General features: G+C 63.8%; 4 protein-coding genes across 8 annotated transcripts in view; 2 read left to right on the plus strand and 2 right to left on the minus strand.

Moving 5' to 3' along the window:
- Positions 1 to 3,770, minus strand: LOC122153804 (transmembrane protein 198-like). 2 transcript variants are annotated; one of them, XM_042796943.1, is made up of 4 exons: positions 3,663 to 3,770; positions 2,951 to 3,089; positions 1,895 to 2,470; positions 1 to 992 (listed from the first exon to the last, which is right to left on the minus strand). In XM_042796943.1, exons 2-4 carry the CDS (start codon positions 3,069 to 3,071, stop codon positions 802 to 804), a joined length of 888 nt encoding a protein of 295 aa, XP_042652877.1. In that variant the 5' UTR covers positions 3,072 to 3,089; positions 3,663 to 3,770; the 3' UTR covers positions 1 to 801. The 2 variants fall into 2 exon arrangements, with proteins under 2 accessions (XP_042652877.1, XP_042652876.1); XM_042796942.1 differs by having other exon boundaries at positions 3,423 to 3,770.
- Positions 3,771 to 3,899: 129 nt separating this feature from the next.
- DNAJC14 (DnaJ heat shock protein family (Hsp40) member C14) lies at positions 3,900 to 6,595 on the plus strand. The gene is made up of 7 exons (XM_042796941.1): positions 3,900 to 3,994; positions 4,158 to 5,334; positions 5,441 to 5,547; positions 5,620 to 5,739; positions 5,847 to 6,007; positions 6,115 to 6,208; positions 6,316 to 6,595. The coding sequence occupies exons 2-7, from the start codon at positions 4,213 to 4,215 to the stop codon at positions 6,542 to 6,544; spliced, it is 1,833 nt and encodes a 610-aa protein (XP_042652875.1). The 5' UTR covers positions 3,900 to 3,994; positions 4,158 to 4,212; the 3' UTR covers positions 6,545 to 6,595.
- A 421-nt stretch (positions 6,596 to 7,016) lies between these two features.
- On the minus strand, positions 7,017 to 9,479 carry ORMDL2 (ORMDL sphingolipid biosynthesis regulator 2). Of its 4 annotated transcripts, none has more exons than XM_042796944.1 (4): positions 9,396 to 9,479; positions 8,629 to 8,803; positions 8,261 to 8,412; positions 7,017 to 8,120 (listed from the first exon to the last, which is right to left on the minus strand). In XM_042796944.1, the coding sequence occupies exons 2-4, from the start codon at positions 8,800 to 8,802 to the stop codon at positions 7,985 to 7,987; spliced, it is 462 nt and encodes a 153-aa protein (XP_042652878.1). In that variant the 5' UTR covers position 8,803; positions 9,396 to 9,479; the 3' UTR covers positions 7,017 to 7,984. The 4 variants fall into 4 exon arrangements, with proteins under 4 accessions (XP_042652878.1, XP_042652879.1, XP_042652880.1 ...); XM_042796945.1 differs by having other exon boundaries at positions 8,629 to 8,807; positions 9,394 to 9,461; XM_042796946.1 differs by having other exon boundaries at positions 9,377 to 9,445.
- A 147-nt stretch (positions 9,480 to 9,626) lies between these two features.
- Positions 9,627 to 14,588, plus strand: part of LOC116964445 (SAP domain containing ribonucleoprotein) — a 29,920-nt gene continuing 24,958 nt past the window's right edge. Inside the window, exons 1-5 of the mRNA XM_042796897.1 lie at positions 9,627 to 9,727; positions 9,949 to 10,048; positions 10,371 to 10,417; positions 11,365 to 11,432; positions 12,841 to 12,892. Coding sequence (XP_042652831.1) covers positions 9,692 to 9,727; positions 9,949 to 10,048; positions 10,371 to 10,417; positions 11,365 to 11,432; positions 12,841 to 12,892 — 303 coding nt within the window. The 5' untranslated portion in view covers positions 9,627 to 9,691. The remainder of the gene's footprint in view (positions 9,728 to 9,948; positions 10,049 to 10,370; positions 10,418 to 11,364; positions 11,433 to 12,840; positions 12,893 to 14,588) is intronic.

Here is a 14,588-nt window from a genome sequence, read left to right on the forward strand (position 1 = left end):
TGCTCTTTTTATTTTATTTTATTTTTTTAAATTTGATTTTGGGCGGGGCCATGCTGCGTCCAGGGCGGGGCAGTGGCCCCCTCCCACCCTCACCCCCCCCCGCTTCTATCAGCCCCGGCCCCTCGTGTTCTGTATTACGGCCCCTCCCTCCCTTTATTTTTAAAAATCATGCAATAATAAAATTGCAGTAGTGACGCGGCGCTGGGAGCTCGGTTCTGCCGATGGGGGGGCTGGGGGCGGGGGGGGGGCCCGGGGGAGGCCCCATGGCAGGGTGAGCCCCCCCCACAGTGGGAGGGGGGGGTTTTAAGGCTTTTGGGGCCCTCCACAGCTGTGGGGGGAGCTGGGCCGGGCCCACGGTGTGTGCACAGCATTTGGGTAGGTCCTGCAAAAATAAAACTGGGGCTTTATTTTTCAGGGGTCCTCTCAGGGGCAGGGAGGTAGGGCTGTGCCCCCCCCCCCCAGCTCTCCCCTCCGAGGGGTTGGGGTGGGGGCAGGTTATGGGGCAGGCGGCAGAGGGGGGCACTGGGTTTGCCCCCCAGCCCCTGAGGGGTCCCCAACACTGAGGTGCTCTGAAGCCCTGCTTCCCCAGGCCACACCCTGGGGGGTGGGCAGGGCATCTGGCATCTCATTTGCCTATTTAAAGAGGCAGGCACAGTGGGAGTGGGGGGCCCTGGCGCCCCCAAGGCACGGCGGTGGGGTGTAGGGGGTGCTCAAGGGGGCGCGGGGGGCGGCGAGGGGTGCGGCGGTGGGGCCCGGCGCGGTCCTGCAGGCTCCGGATGTAGCTCTGGGGGGACACGGGGGTCAGAACCCCCCCGCCACGGGCCCCCCGGGGCGCGCACTCACCGGGGCCAGCGCGTCGCCGGCGTAGCGCCGGGCGGGGGGGGGCTTGCGGCGGTGGGTGCCCTCGGGGGGGGCCAGGCTCCGCCGGCGCTCGGCCTCCTTCTGCCGGACCCGCAGGAGCTGCAGCCGCTTCTGCTGCCGGCTGAGGACGACTGCGGGGAACGGGGGCTGAGCCCCGGTGACGCTGCGGCCCTTCCCTGCCCCACCCCACTCCCATCCCATTTCCATCTCCTCCCAGTCCCCATCTCCATTCCCGTCCCCATCCCGTTCTCATCTTTCCCTGTTCCAATCCCCTTCCCTGTCCCCATCCTGTCCCCGTCTCATCCCCGTCCCTGTCCTCATTCCCACCTCATCTCAGTTCCCATCCCCAGCCCTGTCTGTCCATCCTGTCTCTGACCCCATCCCTGTCCCCATTCCCATCTCATCCCACTCCCCATCCCTGTCTGTCCCCATCCCATTCTCACCTTATCCTGTCCCTATCCCATCCCTGTCCCTATCTCATTCCCATCTCATCCTGCCCCCGTTTCATCCCAGTCTCCATCTCCATCCTTGTCCCCGTCCTGTCCCTGTCTCATTCCCATCTCATCCCAGTCCCCATCCCTATCCCATTCCCATCTTATCCTGTCCCCATCCTGTCTCATCCCCATCCCCGACCCCATTCCCATCTCATCCCACTCCCCATCCCTGTCTGTCCCCATCCCATTCCCATCTCATCCCAGTCCCCATCCCTATCCCATTCCCATCTTATCCTGTCCCCATCCTGTCTCATCCCCATCCCCGACCCCATTCCCATCTCATCCCACTCCCCATCCCTGTCTGTCCCCATCCCAATCCCAGTCCCCATCTCCGTCCCCATTCCCATCTCAGGCAGTTCCCATCCCCATCCCATTCCCATCTTATCCTGTCCCTATCCCTGTCCTGTGTCTGTGCCCATCCCATCCCCCCCCATGCACCATCCCACATCCCTCACCCCCCTCCCCAACCCGCACCCCCTCAGCTCCCCCAGGAAGGGGGTGGGGGTTCCCCTCCGTCCTCCCCCATCGCCCCGGCTCACCGTCGGTGTGGGAGAAGCCGTCGGCCGTCAGCTTCCACTGGAGCAGGACGGCGAGGAGGCTGAGCACCGGCCAGGCGCCCAGCACCGCCCAGCTGTGCCAGCACAGCGGCCCCGCCGGCGCCAGCCGCAGCCGCTCGTAGACGTAGAGCACCAGCGCCAGCGCCTCCACGAAGTAATCGGCGCAAACCACCACCACGGCGGCACCGAACGCGCCGGTGGAGAAGATGGTCAGCGCCTTCGGCCACTGCAGGGCCAGGAGGGCGCAGAGCAGCGCCAGCCCCAGCAGCGTCCCCGCCGGCACCCAGGGGCTGGGAGGCGGCAGCACCGGCGCGGCCACCGCCAGCGCGGCCGTGGCCAGCAGCAGCCCCAGCAGCAGGCCAGTGGTGAAGAGCCCGACGCTGCGCAGCAGCATGGTGACCAGCCCGCAGAGCAGCCCGATGCCCAGGGCGATGCCCGCGCTGGCCTCCAGGCTCAGCTGTGTCTCCAGCACCCGCTCCTTGTAGCACAGGAGGAAGATGATGATGGAGCCCAGGAGCAGCCCCGAGAGGAACATGATGGCCTTGAAGCAGCGGTACCCTGGGGGGGGGGTGGGGGGTGCACAGGGGTGTCAGGGAGGGGGGGGGGGGGGGGGGCTGCCCTGCCTGGGCACCCCACTGTCCCCTGGGACACCCCTCCTGGCCGTGCTCCATGGCTGTGCCCCATGGTGTCCCCAGTGGCATCTCTTATGGCTGTGCCCCACAGCCATGCCCCACAGCTGTCCCCCACGGCATCCCCCATGCCTCCCCCCCCCCCCCCTTTCTGACGATGCCCCACGGCTGTGCCCCACAGTGTCCCCTGTGCTGTCCCTTAGGGCTGTCTCCCCGTGCCCCACGGTCTGCCCCTGTGTCCCCGCTTTCTGACTGTGCCCCCCATCACACCCATCTCCTTGTCCCCCACCATGCAAAGCCCCTCACCGTGTCCTGGCTGCGCCCTCCACGCGTGGGTGTGTGTCCATTCCACACACACCCCACCCCCCTGCAACGCGTGCCCCCCACCCCCCCCCGTGTCGGCGCTCACCGAAGCAGCCGCAGACGAGGCCGAACAGGGCTCCGAGGGCGCAGAGGGCGGCGGGGACGGGCTCGTAGCGGGGCCGGGACTCCAACGCACAGTGGGGCGCGGGGGGGGTGCCGGGCTCCATCGCCCGGGGGCTGGGGGGCTGAGGGGGGCGGCGAGCTGAGCCCCCCGGCCCCGCGCTCCCCGCCCCGGAGAGCACCCACACCCCCCCCCCAAGCACACCCCCCCCCCCCGCACCCACATCTGGCAGCGGCGCCGCGGGGATGGGGGGGGCACATCTGGGGGGAGCTGGGCTTTGGAAGGGGGGGGACTGGTGGCTACGGGGAGGACTGGGCTGGGGGGCGCTGGAAACTGCGGGGAGGGGCGCTGGGAGGGGGAACTGGGAAGTTGTGGGGGGCGGCCGCGCTGGAGGAGGCGGCGGGGGGGGGTCCCTGGCCGGGGGCGCAGCTCGGTCCCCGCCCGCCCCGGGACTCACCCGCTCGCCGCCGGTGCCGGGGGTCGCGGTGGGGCCCGACCCGGCCACGGAGCCGAGACTCGCGGGGGCGGGGCGGGGCGGGGCCGCCGGGGGGTCCCGCGCGGGGCCGCGCCGTGGGGCGGGGGCTGTGGTCGCGGGTGGGCTGCGGGACCCAGACCCGCGTGGGGAAGGGGCTGCGGCGCTGGAGCCCCTTCGGTGGGACACACACACACACACACACACACGCACACACACACACACCCCCGCGTGGGGCCGGGACACGCGTGGGCGGCGCCGAGCGCTGAACGGGACAGAGGCTCTTTGTGCGCGGGGACGCGCGACGGGGTCAGCGCGGGACGCGTGGGCGCTCCGCGGTGAGGGGGGGGGAATGGGGGGGAGGCGGGTGTTAACGGCGAGGGAGGTGCTGCCCCTTTAAGGGGGCGGGGCGCGGGGAAGGGATCACCCCGCCCCCCGGAAGTGGGCGGTGGCGACGGCGGCGGGCGGGCGGAAGGCGGAAGTGAGGCGGGCGAGGGACCCCGGGGGGGGGCGGGAGGCGGCGGTGGCGACCCCCCCCCCCCGCCGGCACCGGCACCGTGAGTCTCCCCCCCACCCCCCTTTTGCTCTCCACCAGCCCCGGGGCAGCCCGCGGCGCCGGAAGGGCTGCGCTTTTGGGGCGAAATCCCCCGAAATCGGTCCCGCGGGCGTCCCCGGGGGGGCGTCCCGCGGGTCCCCGCTGACCCCGCTCGCCCGCCCCAGCGCCCGGCGGGATGGCCGTGACCTAGACCCAACCGGGGCCAGCGGGGCCGCCGCCATGGAGCAGCCCCGGGACCGGGACGCGGCGGCCGAGGGAAGCGACGGCCCCGGCGGGAGCCGCGACAGCCCCGGGGGGACAGCGGGGGACAGCGCGGCCTGGAACGGGACCTGCGGCCGAGCCCCCGGCCCGGAGGAGGACGACGACGACCGCGACCCGGGCCCCGGGGCCCACCCGTGCTCCTGCCGCTACCGGGGGGAACCGGCCGCCCCCCCCAGCCCCGCGGCCGAGCGGCGGGACCGATCCTGCGGCCTGAGCTGCCGCGCCTCGGCGCTGCCCCCCCGGCCGGGGGAGGGCGAGGACGAGGAGGAGGAGGATGGCGCGGGGAAGGGAGGCCGAAGGCTGCGGAGGCGCCCGAGACATCGCTCGACCCTGAAGGAGAAGGAGGAAGGCGGCCGGCGCGAGGGTGGCGCGGGCAAGCGGAACCGGCCGGCGCGGAAGAGGAGCCGCGGGGACGGGACCGAGGGGCCAACTGGCTACCGGGGGCTGCTGGCCCTGGGGGGGCTGCTGGCCCGGGGGCACCCGCTGGCCCGGGGGCTCGCCCGGGCGTGCCGGCTGGGCACCGAGGCCGTGGGGCAGCTGCTCTGCTCCTGCTGCCGCCTCGGCGAGCCGGGCTCGGCGCCGGCCGGTGTGTGGGGCTGGAGCCGGCGAGTGGGCCAGCGGGCCCGCAGCGGGTCCCTGCGGGCAGCCCGGTGGCTGAGAGCCGGGGCTGGGCTCTTCCTCCGCTTGCTCGGGATGCTCGGAGCGCTCCTCCTCCTCCTCCTGGCGCTGGTGCTGAGGCTCTGCGGGCGCCTGGGCAGGAGCCGGCAAGCGGCTCGGCTGTGGGCGCTGCTGGACGTGGCCACGCTCCGCAGGACGTGGGGGCTGCTCGGGGAGAGCCGGCTGTGCCGGCACCTCGGGGACTGGCTGCGGAGGCGGCGGGAGCCCCCCTGGGTGCCCGCGGGGGGTGGGCCGGGGGACACGACGCCCGTCCGCGACGCCGGGGCCGGGGAGGAGGTGAGGCGGCTGCTGGCCATGGCCGAGGTGCCCGAGGAGGAGCTGAACCCCTTCCAGGTGCTGGGCGTGGAGGCGACGGCGTCGGACGCTGACCTGAAGAAGGCTTATCGTCGGCTGGCTGTGCTGGTGTGTGTGTGTGTGTGTGTGTACATGGGGGGCTCAGCGTGCCCCATCCCACCTCGCTGTACCCCGAAACGCGGCGCTGAGGATTTTTTGGTTTTGCCCCTCTCAGGTCCACCCGGATAAAAACGAGCACCCGAGGGCGGAGGCGGCGTTCAAGGTGCTGCGGGCGGCTTGGGACATCGTCAGCAGCCCCGAGAGGAGGAAGGAGTACGAGCTGTGAGTGTGGGGGGGGGACGCGGGGGGAGGGTTTGGTGTGGGGTCTGACCCCGTTTCCCCCCTTCCCCGCAGCAAGCGGATGGCAGAGAGCGAGCTGACGCGGTCCATGAGCGAGTTCCTGAGCCGGCTGCAGGACGACCTGAGGGAGGCCATGAACACCATGATGTGCAGCAAGTGCCAGGGGAAGCACAAGTAGGTCCTGAGCCCCCAAGGGGTGATGGGGGGGGGGGGGGAGCGTGTCAGTGGGTGTCATTCCCAGGGGGGTCAAAACCCACCCCCCTAACTCCCCCCCCCCGCAGGAGGTTCGAGATGGATCGCGACCCCCTCAGCGCCCGGTACTGCGCCGAGTGCGGGGGGCTGCACCCTGCCGAGGAGGGCGACTTCTGGGCCGAGTCCAGTTTGCTGGGGCTGAAGATCACCTACTTCGCCATGATGGACGGCAAGATCTACGACATCACGGGTGGGTGCGGCTGCCCCCACGCCCTGGGGGGGTGTGTGTGGGGGGGGGTGTCCGTGGGTGGCCCCCACCCCTGCTCCTGGCGTAGTGATCGTGGTGTCTCTCGGCAGAGTGGGCCGGCTGCCAGCGCGTGGGGATCTCCCCGGACACCCACCGCGTCCCCTACCACATCTCCTTCGGCTCCAGGAGCTCCGGGCGGCAGAGGTGGGGCGCGGTGATGGGAAAAGGGGCCTGACCCCCATCCCTGGGGGGGCTCTGAGCTCAGAGAGGCCCCCCCAAACACCCAACTCCCCCCCCCCCCCCCCCAACAGGAGTGCCTCCAAGGGCGGCCCCACCTCGGCTGCCGACCTGCAGGATTTCTTCACCCGCGTCTTTCAGGGGAGCTCAGGACAGATGCCGGGGGGGCCCTTCCCGCCACCCCCTACCCCTCCAGGGGCCACAGCCCCCCCAGGGGTGCCCCCCCGGGCTGAGGGGGCTGCCCCCAAAGGTGACGCGAAGCACAAGAGGCGGAAGAAGGTGCGTCGGCCGTTGCAGCGCTGAGCGGCGCCGGGCATGAAAAGGGCTCTTTCAAATAAAAAAAATCTATTTTTCTTTTTTTTTTTTTTTTTTTTAACTTTTTTTTAAAAAAAAAAAAAAAAAAGTAATTTCTATATTTAAAAAAGTAACCAGGGCGTTCTGCGGGCCGCAGCGGCTGACGCGAGCGGGAGGAGCTGGGCGTTGGAGGCAGCCGTGCCAAAGAGCCTGGGGGGGCTGGGGGGGCAGGCGGGACTGGGCCAGACAGACAGACAGGCAGCCCAGCCACCAGATCGTCAGGATTATTGTAAACGTTCAGGTCTGCGTCCAGTGTCACGGGGTGGGGGAGCCCCCCGCACCCCCCCAAGTCACTGCCGGGGGCCCTTGGTGGGGCCAACGTGACCCCCCCGGCTGTGCTACCCCCCAGGCTGCTGCGGCTGGGCAGCCTCTGCCAGCTCGATTTGCATTTTTTTTTTTTTTTTTTAAGCAGTTTGTTCCCTTTTGCTCATACAGATCTATTTATTACCGCAGGCAGCCCCTTTCTATTAATACACCCGCGTACGTTAACTGCGCTCCTCCTCCTCTTCCTCCTCACCGGAACCACCCGGCCCCCTGTGCCTCTGGTTTCGCTTTTCCTGCCTCAACTTGGTTTGAGGGACCCTCGTCCCCTCCCCGAGTGCTGGGGACGAAGAGCAGCTTATTATTTTTTTTTAGAAAAAAAAAAAAAGCCAAATCAGGAGCTGGTCTGGGCCACTGCTGAAATCCTGTTGGATTGTGAGCGGTTCTGGCCGAGCTGCCTCACCGAGCGTTTCCCCCTGCTCTGAGCACGGCGGCTGTGCCGGTTTTCAGGGGGGAGTACCGGCCCCGGGGGGGCTGCACGAAGCTCCCGGGGGGAGCCACTTGTTCCCCTGCCCGCGCCGAGAGCCGCTGCCAACGGCCACAACTGCTTTTCGCTTCACGGTTTTGTACTCCCAGAGCGGAGCAGCTGGGTTTTAAATGGTAGTGTACCCTTTTTCTTATCACTTTTAAATTAAAAGTACGGTTTGAAGAAGTCTGGCTGGTCTGTGCGGGGAGGGTGGGGGCTGGGGGGGTGTGAGTCGGGGCTGGTCCCACTGTGAGGATGCTGCTCCGGGTGCCCCAAGTTCTTTATTAGGGTGGAAACATAAAACATGAGGGCGAGGATGTTGTCAGCGGGCAACTCTTCCCCGGAGGTGACAGTTCTCCCCTCAGAGGCACTTTAAACGTGTATGGGGCACAACCGCTTGCTCCAAAGAGACAAAGCCCCAGTGAGGAGATACTCCAAGAGGGAGGAACCATCCTAAAACCCCAGCCAAGAGCCAGAGTGGCGCCTGCCCAGTGCCCAGCCCTCCTCACACCTCACCCCCTGCTCTCCAGCCGGCGCCTCGTGTCGCTCCGGTGTCCCCTCTGCGTCCCCCGGCTCCACCAGGCAGCGTGGCCGGCCGGGCCTCAGTATTTATTGATGCCAAAGACCCTCACGCCGTGGAACTGGGGCAGTTTGGGCAGGAGGACGCTGAGCAGGGAGGTCGTGTTGATGACGAAGTGCGCGGGGTCGTATTTGGTGTAGAAGCTGGTGAGGAGGTACCTGGGGGAGGGTGGGGGACCCCGGGTGAGCTCCGGGCTGCTCCCACCCTCCCCTCCGCCTGCACCCAGAGGGATTCCGGGTGCTGTGCTGGTGGGGACCCCCAGGGCTGGGGACCCCCAGCCTCGTTCAGCCGCACTCACAGCACCACCGGGGAGACGCTGAGGAACTTGCGCGAGGAGGTGCACTGTGTCCCGTAGTCTATCTGCTCCCAGTGCGTGAGCAGGCGATCCTTGCCCTGGTCTGGGGTCTCGAAGGGCGTCCCCTTCACCGCATGCAGCAGCACGTACATGACCTGCAGGTTTCAAGGCGGGGGGAGATGGAAAACAGGCCCGGGACAGCCTGCTGCTGGGACAGAAACACGCTTTGTGCCCTGTTTTCTGAATTAACGACCTTTCATCAGCTGCAGCTCCCCTCGCAGCACCAACCCCCAGCCTCGCGAGGACCAGGAGCTTCCTCATAGCCCAAGGACAGGGAACGGTAGCCAGTTCCGGGCTGAGGTTTGACTAACCAAGTTGTGTATGACGTTGGTGAGTGTCCAGACCACGGGGATGCTGAAGAAGGGGATGCTGAGGAGCACGACGTGCAGGACTCCCACAGAGATCCCGTACGCCAGCCAGATCCCCCGGCTGTTCATCACCCGCGTGTTGGGGTTCACCTCGCTGTGCGCCACGCCGACGTTCATCCTGCGGCGGACAACCGGAGGCTTCCAGGGGTCTCCTCGGAGGGATTTTCCCCAAACCTCCGCACTTCCTAACGCGGCCAGGGCTCTCGGCGTAGCCCCAGATCCTCGGGCTCCCTACAGCAGCTCTCACCCCGGCCTTCCCGAGCGCTTCACCCCGGCGCAGCCCCTGATGCCGGCTCCCCAGTTGGCAACTCCGCACCTCGGCCGCAGGGACGGGCGCACAAAGGCGGGGAGGGAGGAAGGAATGGAGCTCGCCCCCCCCCCGTCTCCAGCCGGGATCCGAGGAAAACCTGCCCCGTGTCAGAGCTTCCCGCTCCCCGGCGCTCGCCCCGCGCCGCTTCCCCCCGGGGAAGGGTTAGGACGCCTGTTCCCCCACCCTGAGCACGCGTGGGGCCGGGAAACGGCCACCGATCCCGGGCCGGGCCCGGCTGCTCCCCCCACAGCCCGGCCCCGCCGCCATGGCCTCGACCCCCAGGGCCCCGGCCCCCCACAACCCCCGGCTTCCCCCGCATCCCCCCGCTCCCCGCGGCTTCCCCCGCTCCCCTCGATCCCCGCCCCGCACCCCGTGGCTTCCCTCGATCCCCCCGGTTCACCCGTGGCCGTTGCCAGGGCCCCGCTCGCCCCCGGGCTCGTCTCCAGGATGTCCCCCTCACCCGGCCTGCTCCCTCCCATTGGCCGCTCCGCTCGTCGCTCAGCGCCTCCCCGCCCCCCCGCTCTTTGACGGGCCAATAGCGAGCGGAGAGCGGCGGGAGCGGGGAGGGACCGGCCAATCGCCAGGGGCGGTGTTGGGAGGCGGTCGGAAAGCGCCGGTTCAGGAAGCGCGGCGCTGATTGGGCGGCTGCGCCGCCGCCGAGGGCGGGGCCGGCAGCGGGGCTGTGGGAGCGACAAGATGGCGGCGGAGACCGTGGAGCTCCATAAGCTGAAGGTACCGGCCGGGCCGCCGCTGCCTCGGGACCTCCCGCCGCGAGGGGGGCGACCCGCCGCGGGTTGAGCCCCGGGGGCTCAGCGGCGCCTCCGCGGCTCCTGAGAAACGCAGATTATCCCTGCTTATTCCTGTGCTTTTCCAACTTTTTAATTTTATTTGAATTATCTGGTTTCTCGGCCTGCTTCCGCGCGCGCTAATCGGGAGCGTCTTGTGTTGTGCAGTTGGCCGAGCTGAAGCAGGAGTGTCTGGCCCGCGGCCTGGAAGCGAAAGGCAACAAGCAGGATCTGATCAACAGGCTGCAGGCTTACCTGGAGGAGCACGGTGGGTGCTGCTGGGTGTCGGTGGGTGCTGCTGGGTGTCGGTGGGTGCTGCTGGGTGTCGGTGGGTGCTGCTGGGTGTCGGTGGAGCGGGCGGCTCGTTAGCCCTGACCAGCGGCAGCGGGTGATCGGGGGAATCCCCTGGGCTTTGACCTTTGTCTGTGCGGAGCTGCTGGGGGAAGCGCGGAGCCCTGGCCCGAGCGCTTGGGAACGGGCTGTGCTTCCCGCTCTCCCGAGGAAAATTCCCAAATAGCTCTTACCCCAGAGGCCGGAGGTGTTCTTGAGGTAATTTGCTACTGCAATCGCTCTGTCGTTTTGTCCTCCAGCTGAAGAAGAAGCAAACGAAGAAGATGTCCTGGGTGAAGAAATAGAGGTAAATCTTTTGGGCAGACTGGCCTGTGGGCGCTTCTGGTTTGCCTGGCAGAGCGTTTCTCTTTTAAAGCACTGTTCTCGTTCTGTGTTGGGTCTAAACCTGCTGCTTTTTGTGCCAAAGGCCCGGTATTGCTCGGTGAGCATGGGGTCTCTCGCTTGGGGTGAGCGTGGGGAATCTCACTTGGGAGTGGGCTCGTTCTGTGGGATTCACACCACCTCACCCTGAGGGTTTGGGTTTTTTTTTGTCATGAACTGAGCAGCAAACGTGGCTGGAGCACGGTGTGCTTTTGAGAAAGGATTTGTAAGAAGAAGCTGGGCGGCCCCTGGGAGCCAGCCTTAAAGCAGGAGGGTTTTCTTCTGAGGAATTGAGGAGATCCCACCCAGGAAAGCGCTTTGTGCTTAAAGCACCGGTGGAAATGGATTCTTCCAGTCGCCGGGCTCTTCACCGCTTGGCACACGCTGCCTTACAAGGGTGGGTGGTGGATGTGGAAGGTTTCTCTCCAGTTTCACAAAAAGTATTTGGTGCTAAGTGAGGTGGGTCTTACTGGACCGATGCTGGACATCGAGCGTGAGCACTGGGTGGTTTCGCTGGCTCTGCTTGTGGGCTGCAGAATGTCACCTCAAGTTATTTCCTCAGCCTGGGGAGGCCCAGACCTGGTAAGGGATGAGAAAAACAAAACAAGGGTCTGTGTCCATAACTGCTGGTGTTCAGACCCGACCAGGCTGAGGCTGTAGCATGTAATCTGACTTCTTGCTGTAAACCTTGCTTTGCTGGGCTGAGTGAAACACGTAACACAGAGGTTTTGGCATCTGTGCGGGCTGCATTACAGCCGTGCGCCTTTGAAGCCAGTGAGAGGCCAGAAGCCCTGGCAGTGTCCCTGCTGTGGGGTTTCTTGCTCAGCTGGCCGCAGTGTTTATTACCTGACCTCTCGACTCCTTGACTTACAGGAAGAAGAGCAGAAGCCGGTCGAGCCGCCCGTCAAAGTAGAAGAGCCTCCTGTCAAATCACCTGACGTGTAACTATCCTTTCTGAGTAGAACCAAGCAAACTCGCGGGGCGCGAGGGCTGGGGGTGCCGAGCTACCCCCGGCCCCGTTTCGGGGTTTGGGCTGGAAGGGGGTCGCCGCTCACGTCGGGGGATCCGTGGGCTTTGCCTCAGCCCCCTGTGGTAACCCAGCGGCCGATCCGTCTGTCTGTCCGTCTCCCTGCGTGGCTGCTCTCCCCTCTGTGGCTCGAAGGACAAGCCCCAAGCCAGCCCTGGGCTAGTGGCTACCGGCCTGAAGTGGTGCGTGGGCAGGAGGGGGCGTCCTGTGCCCGCCGAGCCGTGCCGGCACCGCCGGCCAGCTCCAGCTCCCAGGCAGAATTGCTTCCTGTGAAAGTGCCATTAAACCATTACTACCTTTCAGGGCATAAAATGAGAAACCTGTCCAGGAATCTGGAACAAAAGCAGCGTGTTTTTCTAAATGGGAGACCTTAATGAGGCTGGCTGTGACCCACTGTTTTATGGGAGTTGTTTGGAGGAGGAGGATGCTATTTCATTTAGCCTGGGAACTTCCGAACGTTGTCTCTTCCTCTTTTGTTTTCTCCCTCAAGCCTGAGCTCTGTTTTCGGAGCATAAACTTTCGAGCACGCCCACCCCATTATATTTTCGTGCAGTCTTTTTACTGGTCCCGCTGTTGTCAGCTGCGCATTGTTCAGGAAGTGTGTGTTTGAAATGGAGCCGGGGCTCAGGGTGCTGATGCTGACCTGGGGAAAGTTGCCTGTGGCTGTCCCATGAACTAGAACAGAGCAATCCTTTGTCTTGGGGGGCCATAAAGGAATAAAGCTCTTCGGGGCTTGCAGTCGAGGCTTTGGGCTTCGAACAAGAGCTGAGTGTTACTGTGGAGAGCCTTAAGATGGGCAGGGGGTTACTCCTGGGTGCTCTGATATCCACCCTGAGTTTTGAGACCTGCAGCACCCCGCTAAAATTCCCAAACGTTTCTCTTGCCTCAAACAGAGTCGGTTATTCCTCCGAGCCCCTGCAGAGGATGGGTGAGAGCGTGGCTGGTCCTTGTGTCTTTTCCAGCTTGCTTCCCATCCTTGTCGGAGGCGTTTGGGAGGGCTCCCGGCGCTCGTTAGGCTCGTGGGAGAACCACGGCTGCCCCTTCACTGGGTCACAGCTCTCCTAATGCACCCTAGGCTTCGGTGATAAGTTTCACCGGCTTCATCCTTCAGCATCGATACCTGGCTCCAACCTTGCCCTCATAAGGGGGAGGCCGGCTTGTGGCTGCTCTCATTTTAAAAATGAGCCCTCGGTGAAGGTGGTGGTGGTGTCGCCAGGGACGGGTGGCTGGGAGGAGAACCCCGACACCTCTCCCACAGGGGCACGGCTGTGAAACTCGCGGGAGCTGTTCTGACAGATTTCTCTCTTTCCCAACACCTCTAGGATTACGGAAAAGAAGGTAGTGAAAATCACGTCAGAGATATCGCAGATGGAGGTAAGGTTCCTTCTGCTGCTCCATCCGCTGAGGTGTCGGTTTCCTTGTTCGCTTCATTCAAAGTCTCTTTTGTGTGTTGCTGAGGCACTGTCAGCGTTTCCATTGTAAACCTGCTTTATTTTTCCTTGATTTTCTATTAATGACCGGTCGCTGGCTGTGGCGTGGCCTGGCAGGGTGGTGACCCCACGGCACGTTTCGTTTTGACGCTAGATCTTAAGGAACGTTTCTCTCCATTGTCCGTTAACGCCTCTTTCCTTGCTGCTGGCTGCCGGTGCTTTCCGCCACCAACCACCATTGACCCTACCTCAATATTTCCAACTTACGGCGACAAGCCAAGTCATTCCTGCGCAAACAAAGATGGGCTTTGCCCCGTAGCATCCCCTGCTCTGGGGGATAAAGGATGACGGACTCGAACCACCTCTCTTCTGACTCTGGTGTATAAATTGTGTTTCCCGCTATCGCGAACATGAAAAGTTCTGCTGGGTTGTTCACCGGGCCGCGGCACATCCCCGTCCCTCGGGACTTGCTGTGAGCCCGGTGGCTTCAGACATGTAAAACTACAAAGCTCTGTCGAGAAGCCACTTCAGGGAGTAATCGGTTGGGGAGGAACTGATAGGACCTAACAGATCATCTCATCTTTATCTTCCCTAACACTGTCACATTTGCTGGGCTTATTTAAAACAAACACACTTAGAAGCTGCTGATTCCTCTGGGAAAACTTTGCGAAACTTTGAGTTTCAGGAATCTGATTGTGGTTCTTTAATCCTCCCCCTTATTTTTTTGCTCGTGTTCCATAAGAAAGAAATCACTATGAAAACATGATTCTTGTCTCCCTGCTGTTCACCACTACTTTAGAGTTTTAATCTTCTGTTTGGGACACGATCATTTCCACAGCAACCAGGGTGATGTCGCAAGTGGAGGATTATGACCTCAGTGAGGGAGTAATGAGGAGAAAGGCATTACCTGATGTGAGCTGGAAGCCTTGCTGAAGGAGCCATGTCCCCCGTGATGTGGGGCTGCTGATGGCTGTAGCTGGTCAAAGAGCTCATTAAGTGAATTTGCTGAAGTTACACCCTTGCCCTTTGTTTTTCTTCAGATTCTGCTGAGCCTATTCACGGGAAATCCGCTACTTTTATTTGTTTGATTGAGTGTGAATCAGATAGGTCCCCACAAAATCTTGTCGTAGATGGTTTTCGAAGATAAAAGGGAATTGTTTTCCCATACAATTAATAATTAATTGAACACTGGAGACTGTTATCGCGAGCTGTTACAGGTGGTGGAAATACAGATGAGCTCCAAAAGGGAGGAGACAGAATCCTAGGGAAGGGATAAACGATGCCAGTGTGAGCACAGCCTGAGGTTTAGCCAGTTGGTTGCGGTGGTGGCTGGAGCCGGGGCGGGCGTGAAGGTGGTGGTGGGGGGACCCTGGGGTGGGGGAGCCTTTGCTCCCACCTGGCACGGCCTGTCCGGTCCAGAGTCCTGCCAGAACCTGCCTCTTCTCGTGTTTCTTTTGGGTATTCTTCAAAGTGTCAGAAACAATAAGGAAATATGCTCTGACCCGAGTGGTACATTTGTCTGTCTGTTGTTTCTACTCAGTGAGTAAAAGTTCCTCGGTACTGACAGCGTTAGGAGTGGTCTTCCTAATCCATCTTTTCTAAACATTTATGTTTTGATGCACATGTTCATTACGCTCCTC

The sequence above is a fragment of the Tyto alba genome, unplaced genomic scaffold (genome assembly GCF_018691265.1).
Source record: "Tyto alba isolate M040663 unplaced genomic scaffold, T.alba_DEE_v4.0 Super-Scaffold_23, whole genome shotgun sequence".
NCBI lineage: Eukaryota > Metazoa > Chordata > Aves > Strigiformes > Tytonidae > Tyto > Tyto alba.